The 12,148-nt window shown below is 31.9% G+C and overlaps 1 protein-coding gene and 1 pseudogene across 1 annotated transcript; both read left to right on the top strand.

Annotated features, from left to right (window-relative positions):
• Positions 1–8,588: 8,588 nt before the first annotated feature.
• On the top strand, positions 8,589–9,752 carry LOC11430839 (photosystem I reaction center subunit IV B, chloroplastic). The gene is made up of 3 exons (XM_003625414.4): positions 8,589–8,924; positions 9,196–9,261; positions 9,358–9,752. The coding sequence occupies exons 1-3, from the start codon at positions 8,679–8,681 to the stop codon at positions 9,460–9,462; spliced, it is 417 nt and encodes a 138-aa protein (XP_003625462.1). The 5' UTR covers positions 8,589–8,678; the 3' UTR covers positions 9,463–9,752.
• A 304-nt stretch (positions 9,753–10,056) lies between these two features.
• LOC11428230 (pentatricopeptide repeat-containing protein At2g16880-like) lies at positions 10,057–11,636 on the top strand (annotated as a pseudogene).
• The last annotated feature ends 512 nt before the right edge of the window (positions 11,637–12,148 follow it).

The following is a 12,148-nucleotide window of genomic DNA, read 5'->3' as shown; positions in this document are numbered from 1 at the left end:
ATTTTGCAAAATAACTAATTCCTCACCTCACATTTTTCAAATCTCATGCCCTTGAGGCCTCTCATCTCCATTCTTCAAAATTCCTCTTTTTCTTTTCAAACTTAAAATCAACCAACAAAAACCAAAAAACAATTTTCGAGAATGAACTACGTTTGGTTTTGATCCCTTAAAAGGGTACGTAGGCAATGAGTTAAAACTCCTCCAAGCCAAGTAAAATAAAATCTCAATCATCTTCTCTCCCCCATTCTTCACTCAAATAAAACTCCTTTTTTAATAAGTAGGCAATAAAAATAAAGCGTAAGAATAAACTTAGGAGAACGGTTCTTATGGAATACCATAATCGTTCCGGGTGCCTAACACCTTCTCGTAGCGAAAACGACCCCCGAACTTAGACTCTAAGGGTTTTTCTCAATTTTGCCCTTCCCAAGAAAAAATAGAGAATATCAAAGATTGAAAGGTTCAAGCCTAATTAATGACTTGACACCCGAAAATCGCGATAACAATGCACTATATTGTATTTCTCTAAGAGGAAGATGGGAGAGAGACATATGCACAATAAATATTATATTTTTCTCTCATGTATCTAGTTTCTTTCTCTTTTTCTCTTCTACCCTATGTTATTTGGGTCTCCTCTATCTCTTCGCTATATTTTTCTCTTTCTCTCTATCTCTCTCCCCTGAAAAGAATAGAGTGAGGAGAGATAGAGAGAAAGACAAAAAGGGATAAAGAAAGGAGAGAGAGAGAAATGAGAAAGGGCACATAAGGAAAAAATACAGTGAGGAAAGAAAGTTGAGAAAGATGGACCAGAGAGAAATATGGGATGGTATAAAGGTAAGAGAAAGATAAAAGATTGATGAGAGATAGTTTATTGTGTAGTTCTCCCTTTCTATCTCTCTTGGAGCGGTAGACGATGGCGTATAATGTTGTGATAAAATACAACATAGGTACGCGAGAGAGAGAGAGAGAGAGAGAGAGAGGGGGGGGGGGGGGGGGGGGATGAATGGGAGGTAGGAATAGAGACAGCAATTAATTATTATCTTTGTTTAGTTGTCTTTCTTTTCTTTCTATACTCTTTTATATCTCCTGGATGTTGTATTCCCCATCTCTATCTTCTCTTGTCTCTCAGATAACTTGGAGCTAAACATGTAAGTTGAAATCAGAATTGCAAAAAATGTGATACTTAGGGACTGACAAATGTTCGACTTTGACCAGGTGGATGAGTCCAAATGGTTAAGAATGTCCATCTAAGGATTCGGAAGAACCCGTGTTTGATTTGTGGATGGAACAATTATTGATCAAACTTTACTTACATTCCAACCGAACTTCAAATAATCAAGGGTTCATTTTCTTAGGAATCGGAGGGTTAACACACAAATAAAAAGTCGACATTAAAAAATGGGACTAGTTTTGTGAATGTGACAGGGGATAGCTTGTATAAGACACTCCCGCAAGATTCACTTTTTAATCGTAAAAAAGAAAACCCACTCTTTAAATGGGAATCTAATATGGGTAGAGTTGTATGTCATCCGGGCTCATACATAAGCAAACAATGCCAGCTTGGTCGATCCAACAAATTAAAAAATTTAAAACCATAGGTTCATTTTGCAAAATTTCAAACAATTTTGCGGCGGTTTTACTTTTTGGCGTGCGAGATTTTTGTCACGCTTATACTTGGCTGGATTCACAGAGGTTTATAGACCTTTCAATCCATGGGGGTTTCAAACCCTCTTATATTGTCCTGCCAACTAATTTTTTTTTCCCAATTAATAGTTTTACTGTAAAAAATAATTTCATAATTTACGGTGGTTGTAAAATATGTAATTCATTTTTTTTTAAAGTGTCTTTTCGAGCTTTTTAGTTAAACCCTGTCATTTCAACTATGTGTTTAATGCCTACTACAACGTAAATTTTGTATTTGTATATTATAGTTTATTCTAGGGGCACACCTGAATATCTTTTTTCTTTTTCCCTCGTTCCGCCATTAAGCAAAGACTTTTTCAAATTCATTAAATAACTGATATATATATATATATATATATATATATATATATATATATATATTATAATATAAATCTAATACATTAATTATTAAATGAATACGAAAAATGAATTTTTACTTACATATAACTCCGAAGGGAGTAGCAATTTGATATCAATACTTATAGTTTCTTCCATCAAATATGCTCTTACAAATCATTAGTGTATGTTCTGATTGATGACAACTTCAACAAAATCACAAAGATATTGTAATTTTTTAAAGTTCTAAATTTTATTTTTTTATCTAAATTACAACGGTTCACCATAATTCTATCAATTTCATTACCAATCATAACATGCCAAAGCATATAAAAAACAAGTTTACCATTTCAGGATTTCATCTTGTCAAAAAAAAGAAATCTCATATACAATTTTGTTTAGTTTGACTTTTGTGACTGATAATAATTTATTTGCTGATGTTACCCTGAACGCACCAAAATCTAAACAAATCCTAGGGGCTTATATATAGGTGAGTTAACATAGAAATATGTACATGAGGTAGCCGTTAATCCGGGAAGAAAATCTTGAACGGGACACAAAACACGTCGCTTTAATTTTGTTGTCTGTCAAATTGTGACGTACAAGTTGCATATACATCTGAAAATGACCTTAAGATCTTTTTGGTTCAGCTTTGGATAAAATTGATTCTGATAAAATTAATTCTGTTAGAATAGATTTTGAGAGAATTGATTTAGACTAATACCTCAAATTCGTCCTTGAATTTTAAAAAATCGGCCAAATTAGTCCCTGAATTTTGCGAAATATCTATTTAGTCCTTGAATTTTACAGACGTCCGTCAAAATGGTCCCTCCGTCCAAAAGCTCCGTTAGTGGTGATGACGTGTCCTCTTGCATGCTGTGTTGTCATGTACACGTGTCAACAAGACAGCCACGTGTACAAGGACTAATTTGATGGAAATGGTAAAAATTCGAGATTTGACTTTTCAATGTAATTTTTCCTGTGTTTCAATTATACCCCTCTATTACATAAGGATCGATTTGAGACTTACTGGCATAATTTGAGGACTAATTTGATGGATTTTGTTATAATTTAAGGGCTGATATGATTGATTTTATTTGCAAAAAATGAGTACAAGGAGATATGGCATGAGAGGACCTGTGATTTCAAATGACATGCATAAACAAACATCACTGAGGGTCCTGCTCCACAAAATTCAACTGCTCATAGAGTTATTAGATTTCCAAATCCAAATTACGGGTCATCCGCTTCTACTCAACCCCAATACATGGAGTTTATCCCAACTCCAGGATTTCCAAAGCATTTATGCTTGTTTAAATTATGCTTTTTGAACTTGTTTAGTTTATGCTTTTTTGGATATGTAATCACTTAAGAACATCAAATGATTTGATGACTTGATGGCTATGTAATGTTATTTTTTTGGCTAAGTAATGACTTATGAACATCAAATATATGATTTATAATGGTATGCAAATGTCTGTCTTTTTATAATCAAAGTGTCTGTCTTTTAGTTTTTACTTTGTTCAGCAAATGTATGCACCAATGATCACAGTGATATCTGTTGTGAAAATTCAAGGACCTATTTCATGGTATTTTCACTCATTTGAGGATCGATATGATGGATATGCATATAATTCAAGGACCAATTTGATTGAAATTTTTTGACAGAATGGTTTGATTCATTCATTGACAACCTCTTTTCATTACAACATTACATGGACTTGGCACAATCAATAACATTTTAAACAACTCAATCAAACAAAATACTCCTATCAATATCTTAATCAACCTAAGCTCATCATTGTACATAGAGCTTGAAGATGAAGACCGACTGTTGAAGTTGTTTTTGCCCATACGCCCACCACTCATCATTTCTGAACACCGAATATTCAACAATGACCACTGGTTTTTGAATTTCGAATTGAATCAAAAAAAATTAGGGTTTTAAGTTTTTTGAATTGGTGAAGAACATTGACATCAATTCATGTAAGAAATTTGGGGGATTTTGAACTCTAGGTAACAAATTATAACATTAGGGTTCCGAATTTATATATTTGGGGAAGAAAGAGCCGTTAATGAGGAAGAGGAGAAAGAGCCGTTAATGAGAAAGAGCCGTTGGCAATTTTCTAAAAATCCATCAATTTAGTCCTTGGCAACGTTGGCAATTTTCTGAAAATCCATCAATTTGGTCCTTGGCAATTTTATGTAAATCAATCAATTTGGTCCCTGTTTGCGTGACATCTGACGTGGTAAGCCATGTAAGAGGTTAACGTTACACGTCACCTCGGTTAACAGACCAACTTAACGGAGGGACTGATTTGATTGACATTTTGTAAATTCTGGGACTAAATAGATATTTCGCAAAATTCAGGGACGAATTTGACCGATTTTTTAAAATTCAAGGACGAATTTGAGGTATTAATCAATTGATTTATGTTTGGATACAATAACGTAGAATCGATTAAACAAAATGAATGTCGTTTGGATAGTTTTGATCAAAATTGCTTTTGAATGTATAATTACTAAAATGGACATAGCTAAATAAAAATAAACAGACAAAATAGTTGAATGTATGTGCAGATTAATACTAAATGTAAATATATTATTTAATGTAAATAAGTAATTTTTTCTATATATTAACTTAAAAAGTAATAGAGTTTTTTTTAAAGAAAATAATAATAGAGATGGTTGGCAAAAATGATAAAATGTACCATAAAAAAAAATACATACAGCAAATCTTAACGGAAATACAGTAAAAAAAAATCCAAAACTTGATAACTCATGTTCATAAATATTTTATGTGGCTAATTTGGTTCCTCAAATTAAATACAAAAAAAAAAAAAAATTGATAAAGGAAAATAATGGGTTGTAATAATCAAAATATAAAATTTAATGGAGAATTGATTCTAGTTAACTCAAAAGCTATGAATTGTAGCTTCATCCAGAATTACTTTTGGAGGATAGAAGCAATTCTGAAAAGTCAAACCAAACATGATTGAAAACTCAATTTTCACTTTTGAGGCGTTATAGAAGTGCTTCTTGGTGGAAAGAAGCCAAACCAAACACACACTAATCAATTTCTTAATCACAAGCTAAATTTAAGTGTCACTTATGATGCATAATTTGCTAACAAGGGTACATCATTGCCCCTATTAAGAAGAAAGATTCACCCTTTAACTTGTTCGAATGACATCATAATAATAAGCTACGTCCACCAACAAGCAAGGGTGATTACTGATTAGTGTTTCTTTTAAAAATAAAAGGAGTCTATTATTATTTAAGCATGCACACAATAACTGAGAAGAAGTGATTTACTTTTTATTCTTAAATAAATTGGTTTCTAGATTTTTATATGTATAATATAATATTTTTTTAGGTGAACCACCCGTTCTATGTGTTATTGTTGTGTTTGGATCCTCTCCTTTACATTACAAACACAAAGGGAGTGATGGGAGAGAGAAGAGAACTAAAGGCTAAAAAAGAAATAAGATTATAAGGTTTTGTTTGTGAATTTGGAGGGAAGAAATGAGAGAGTTTTGAAAGAAAAAAAAAGAAGTAAGTGGAAGAAATAGAGTATATTGGAAGGAAAAAGTTTTGGGAGGTTAATTTTTTTAATAATACAAAATCATCCTCATTTCGGAAACTAAAAAGTTGTATTGGATGAGAGTTTTAGAATGTTTATATGAATTCTTCAAATTTATTATACGTTGTTATAATATTCTTAATATATAAAAGATTTTTTATTTCCCACTCCCAAAAGTCCTTCATTTCCCTCTCCTCCAAACTCTCAAATAAAGTCTAAGCGGTGAAAGGTGAGAACACAAGTCCCTTTTTGTTAGTACATGCACATCATCGAATAATGTAATACTAGCTTGTTATTTTTATATTTAATTTGCTTATAGTATATTTAAATTTTGAATTATTTTTTTTATACGATACCAATGCCTAACAAAACTTTAAGGGTGTGTTTGGATTGAGGGTTTAGGAGGGGAAGGGAGGGGAGGGTTTACTTTTCTTTTTTAAATTACGGACTATATAACATGTTTTTCTAAAATAAATTAAGTGTGACTTAAGTATTATATGATCATTTATCAATATAACATGTTAATATGTTAATTTAAAAAAAAAATAAAAATTCATAGTGTCCGTAATTTAACACTTAAAATCTTGAAAAAAGTAAAATTTAATTAATGATGATGGGACCCACTTAGTGGTAGGACCGACCATCTTTTTTATGTGTCTATCTCTCTCCAAATTACAAACTCCATTTAATTTGTCAAATGAAGAGAATCTTAACCCAGTTATTACACCCTCTCGTCCTTCTTATTATAAACAAAACCTCTAAATCATTATTAAAAAAAACCTCTAAATCATTAAAACCAAAGAAATATATTGGAAATAATTATTTTAATTTAATACTCCTATAAGTTTATTCATTTTTTTTCTTTATAAATACCCATATATTAATTACTCTTCATTCAACTTCTTTACATACTCTTAACATTCTCTCTCTCGTGCTAAATTTGGGCACATATGAAATCAAACATCTAATACATTTAAAAATAAAAAATTGATCAATGTTCCTTATAAAAAGGACAAAAAAAAATTACATAACCGGATGGAGTAATATTAATTGATTACTTATACTAAGTTATTTTAGAATTGTTATTGTTCATCTACCTATTTACGCATTACAAAATCTTACATATAGATAATTAGTATGTTCATTTATCGCGGGGATCATGATATCAAAGATACTCCATATCTAGTTGTACTAAATAAAAAAAATGCAAGTTTTCTTGATATGTTTCAGAAATTAGTTTCATAACACATTCTTGTGTTCACAAATTACTTTCTAACTCAATTTTTTTCAAAATTTAGTTTCCAAAATCGTTTTCTTGTGTTCCATAAGTAATTTGAAAAACCTATGAAATTCACTACAAAAAGAAAGGGTCCTGACTAGCAATACTGCTCTTTTTTTAATCAAATGGCATCAAGCCCATTTACTTACCCTTTCGTGTAGGTTGGTCCAAGTTCTAGCTGCTGCAAGTAATAAGCCCATTTACAAAGAAGCTATCAATTCAATTGTGAAACACACCTCCCATTTCTACACAAAAAAAGTAATATACCTCCATACCTTTTTATCATATAGCAATTTTAACAAACAAGGTCACCCAATTTTTAATCTATGGGGTATATTTTTAAAACAACACTCCAAACATATAATTCCCCCGGTCTCAATCACAGGCAAAAGTTCAATCATTGTATTTGGTCTGTAATACAGACTAAATACATTAGTTATTAAATAAATCTAAAAACTAAAATTTTATTTATAATTGAGATCGAAGAGTTATTTACAATGTACATTTTTTTTAATAGAAAAGTGTGTACTATAAACTTATAGTTTTTATATATAAAACTGGAGAAGAAGAGCATAATTAATAATTATTAATTAAAGAGCATTGCTGCTCATTTTACAATCATATTCGAATGGATTTGAACTTCATTCCTTAATACTACAAGGTTATAAACTGTGTGTCTATAGTTAAAAGAAGTGAAATATGTTTAACAATGGCCAAAACTCAAATTCAGAGACCAATGTTGTCTCATTTATTACATAGATATGATTCGACGCAAAAAACATAGGTTTGATATCTTCTATATTTTATTTTTAAGCTAAGGGAGCCCTGGTTCCTATATAAAATAAACCTTACGTTTTGTTATTTATTGTGGTGAAGTGATCTACCCAGTTATATTGAACGAAGAAAATCATATCATGGATTTTTCCGTAAAATTAAAAAGAGAAATGTTAACTTGTGCCTTAGGGCACATGTTAAGAATTCTACTAATATAAATTATGTATTGAAAATTGTGTTAATTTATTGTTCAAAATATTTAATATTAATTTTTTTTTTCAATTAAATTTTTACCATTAATGGAATGAAATTAATGCTTAACATATGCCCTAAGGGCACAAGTTAACATGGCCCAATTAAAAATACTTAATAATTATTTTTAAGGGATACATAGTAATAGAAATATTTATGGGGTGAGTATAGTCACCAAGATTCGTTATGTGATTTTGTTATGAATGAGTCGTAAGAACATCCACAATGGAGATACTCATTTTTTGGTTCTTAAATGAGTCACACATGTACACATTACTTATTTATTTTTTAATTATAGTATGTAATAAGAACTCAATCGCTCCAACCTAGCATCTCACAAAAATTTCTTAAATGGGACCCACTAATCAACTATCAATAACTTTATACCATTATATTTCAATTTTTTAATATTGAAATAACGAATGCCCCGCTTAAAAGTAGGGGTCTTAAATAAGACCCCGAGTCTTATAAGACCTTGAAAAAGATTCTTCCCAATGAAAGTACCTAATAGGTACCGGATCTCAAATGGTTAAGACTCTTCTATTGAAGATTAATAACATTATCCAAAGGAATGAGATATGGTTCATAGGTGGCATTATCACAATGGAGGAAAAGATTGTGATAATAATTCTCCTAAACAAACAAACAAACAAACAAAATTTAGTTCATTCAAAGCCTCTCAATCTTTGTTCTTGTCTTTTATCTTAGCTACTAATTATATTGCCACACTTTAGATTATCAACAAAGACATAGAGAGAGAGAGAGAGAGGTATCATGGCTAGTTGCAACATGGCATCTGCAGCTTCAGGGTTTGTGTTGTCACCTAATAATGTTTCAGGCAACACAAACACAAATTTATTAGTATCTAGAATGAACATGGTGATGTACCCTACTACAAGGAACACCAATTCTAGACTTGTTGTTAGGGCATCTGAGGAGGCTGCTGCAACACCAACTGTTGAAGGTGAGGCAGCTCCAAAAACCAAGCCCCCACCAATTGGTCCCAAAAGAGGTGCTAAGGTGTGTTATATTTTGTGTCATCTATATACACTTCTAAATAAATTATGCCGTATGAAAATATACTTTCATTTGTATTTTCTTAGAAATATGGAATTGGGAAAATTGTTCGCTTAATTTTTTTGCTAGTAAGAATTATGGCCCTAGTTTGTAATTTGGAAATTGGAATCACATTTTATGTCACACTCTTTTTAATTTGTTGTCAACAAATAATTTAGTAGGAAAATCATTTCTTCTTCTAATTTTTATTTAATTTGTTGATTCTACTTAACAGGTTAAGGTTCTTAGAAAAGAATCCTACTGGTTCAATGGTATTGGTTCAGTTGTTGCTGTTGATCAGGTTAGTTTCTCTCCTACTTCAAAATCAATCATGTCATGTGGATGAGATCACTTTGTAAGTTTCACTATATTAATTTCCTTTTATTGTATTGTGTAGGACCCTAATACTAGGTACCCAGTTGTGGTAAGATTCAACAAAGTTAACTATGCAAATGTATCAACAAACAACTATGCTTTGGATGAGATTGAGGAAGTCAAATGAGTCATCATCATCTATCTACTTTAATTTGTAATTCAAGTTGCTAGCTTAAGGATTTTCATGTCATAAAGAAGAATGAATGTGTATATCATATTTTGTGTGATGTCTGCCATTCTACCTCTTAATGACACATTATATACATGTGCAGTAGTTCCTCATAAACAGATAGTTTATAATTTAAATGAATAATTAAGCACGTTACTGCTATCGATTTAATGGCAGTAACTTGCTTATTGCGGTTTTTTTCTGAAGAATATGTTTGATACTCATCATAAACCAACAAATTCAAGGTACAAGACAATGTCTTCATGAGTTACTTTTTTTTTTATCAAAATAACTCATCTAAGCAACTTTAGTCCACACTTAGGACATTTGGAACTTTATATGTAAGGCTTCTCATAGCTTGGAGCAGAAGCAATGATGGCATCCCTGTCAAAGATATACGAATCAATTAGTCGACTTTTTACAAATAATGAATAAACAACTCACCGTTGATCAAATGTTTTAGGAGTATTGTCACGCAAATTGTTTTCAGTATATGCTGATAACATGAAAAAAAATTAGAAACTAAACATAAAGCCAAGCCAAGAAGCAACAATGTTTATGGAATTAAAGTCAGGTGCAGAGGTACCTCAATTGAGAATCACTTAATATATTAAATGTTGGAAAAGACACTTTCATGCTGTTTATGAAAAAAGGGATGATATGAAGTGAATTTCATATATATATGAACTCGCACACACTTTTTAGTATTTTGTTTTCCAAGATGAATAACTAAATGCTACTTCTTCCCATTCATTCATTTTCTTCTTTCAACACACACAAAACAACTCAACCTAAACCTATTCGAAACCAAACCCTTATTCAGCTCAACGGGAAAAAACAACATTCTAGAATTCTCCACAACCTAAGACTGTCGAATTCAGCTCAACGGGTTTCCATTTGTTTCACAAGGTACTATAACTCCAGACATCATTCTACAATTCCACACAAGGTACTATAATGCATCTTACATTTTCAACCTAATCCAAATACTTTCAATATTTTGATTCATGGTTATTGTTCTGATAATAATTTCTAAGAAGCTTTTCGGTTGATTAATCAAAAGGGGGAATTCGGTTGTTGTCCTGATAATGTTACTTACAATACTGTTTTGACTGCTCTGTGTAAGAGAAGTCAGTTGAGTAAACTTAGGGGATTTGTTGTATCAAATGAAAAATAATGGTCTTGTTCCTAATAGGAATACTTATAATATTTTGGTTCATGGGTATTGTAAGTTGAAATGGTTGAAGGAAGCTGTTGAGGTTACTGAATTGATGACTGGGAATGATATGTTGCCGGACGTTTGGACTTATAATACAATGGTTAGGGGTTTGTGTGACGAGGGTAAGATTGACGAGGCAGTTAGGCTTAGAGATGAGATGGAGAGTTTGAGATTGGTTCCTGATGGTGTTACTTATAATACTTTGATTGATGGGTGTTTTGAGCATCAGGGTAGCGCTGCTGCGTTTAAATTAGTAGAGGAGATGAAATCAAGGGGAGTCAAGGAGAATGCTGTGACTCATAATATAATGGTTAAGTGGTTTTGTAAGGAAGGTAATGTTGATGAGGCAAGCAATGCAATGGCAAAGATGTCGGAAAGTGGTTTTCTCCTGATTGTTTTACTTATAAGTTATAACATGATGATTAATGGTTATTGTAAAGCTGGAAAGATGGCAAAGGCTTTTAAGATGATGGACGAAATGGGAAGGAAAGGGTTGAAAACAGATACTTTTACTCTTAACACCATATTGTACACATTGTGCTTGGAGAAGAAGCTAGATGATGCATACAACTAGGTGTTATATTCTTAACACCTCATCAAGAATATAACCTCGCTTCCTGGCATTTATAGTCAAGTTGCGATGATATTATTATGTTGTAGGTAACTATGTCAATGAGCTTCCCTTCAGAGATCCATGGATTTGAGGATGACAAGGAAGACTTGAGGATGCATTTGATCTTATGACTGAAATGGAGGGAATTTTTTTGGAGCCTGACCAGTATACCTATAGTGCCATTGTGTGTGCGCTTACTAATGCTGGTAGAACTGAGGAAGCAAAGTTATTTGGCTTAATTGATAACTGTTCTTTGCAGAAATTTGATTATTTAAATTTACCTTTCTTTCTTAAAAATTAATTTAGGGATTTTGATTCTGGAATTATTGATAACTATTGGTTGATATTGCGTGGTTCTTTTTCGTTGATCCTTTTGATTATTTTTGTCTATGATCCTTCTTTTTTGCATTCTTCTTTCTGATTCAAGCAAAACCATTTTTTCAGGTTCTTGTAAATTATTTCATTGACTTCTGGCTATATCCGTGAATTACTGGCCCTGTGTAATCATGCATATGAAATCCTGATTTGGATTTGATTGCTGTTATGATGATTTGTTTGAACACATATATTTAGAGAATTTTATACATCTGTAATGAGTTGATCAAATTCTGTTTAGCGATATTTGAGAGAGTAGATCAGTTTCCACTATGTAGGACTTCCTGCACTTCGCTCTTGTTTGTTCACATGTGACTCAACCAACCTTTGAATGTGATGCATTACTTCACCAGCATGCCTTATTTCTGTCTGCAATTAAACCCTGAAATGCGATGCACTTAATTGCGTATGTGCAGAATTGCAGTCAGTCCTGGTCG

The sequence above is a fragment of the Medicago truncatula genome, chromosome 7 (genome assembly GCF_003473485.1).
Source record: "Medicago truncatula cultivar Jemalong A17 chromosome 7, MtrunA17r5.0-ANR, whole genome shotgun sequence".
Classification (NCBI taxonomy): domain Eukaryota; kingdom Viridiplantae; phylum Streptophyta; class Magnoliopsida; order Fabales; family Fabaceae; genus Medicago; species Medicago truncatula.
The sequence above is the reverse complement of the archived record's forward strand: the minus strand, read 5'-3'. Positions and strand labels throughout refer to the sequence as shown.

Bases quoted from the DNA above. Each gene is read 5' to 3' on its own strand.
- LOC11430839 (XM_003625414.4), top strand. From the start codon at position 8,679: ATGGCTAGTTGCAACATGGCATCTGCAGCTTCAGGGTTTGTGTTGTCA. The intron at 8,925-9,195 runs GTGTGTTATATT...TCTACTTAACAG, and splicing joins GTCCCAAAAGAGGTGCTAAG to GTTAAGGTTCTTAGAAAAGA. The intron at 9,262-9,357 runs GTTAGTTTCTCT...TGTATTGTGTAG, and splicing joins CAGTTGTTGCTGTTGATCAG to GACCCTAATACTAGGTACCC.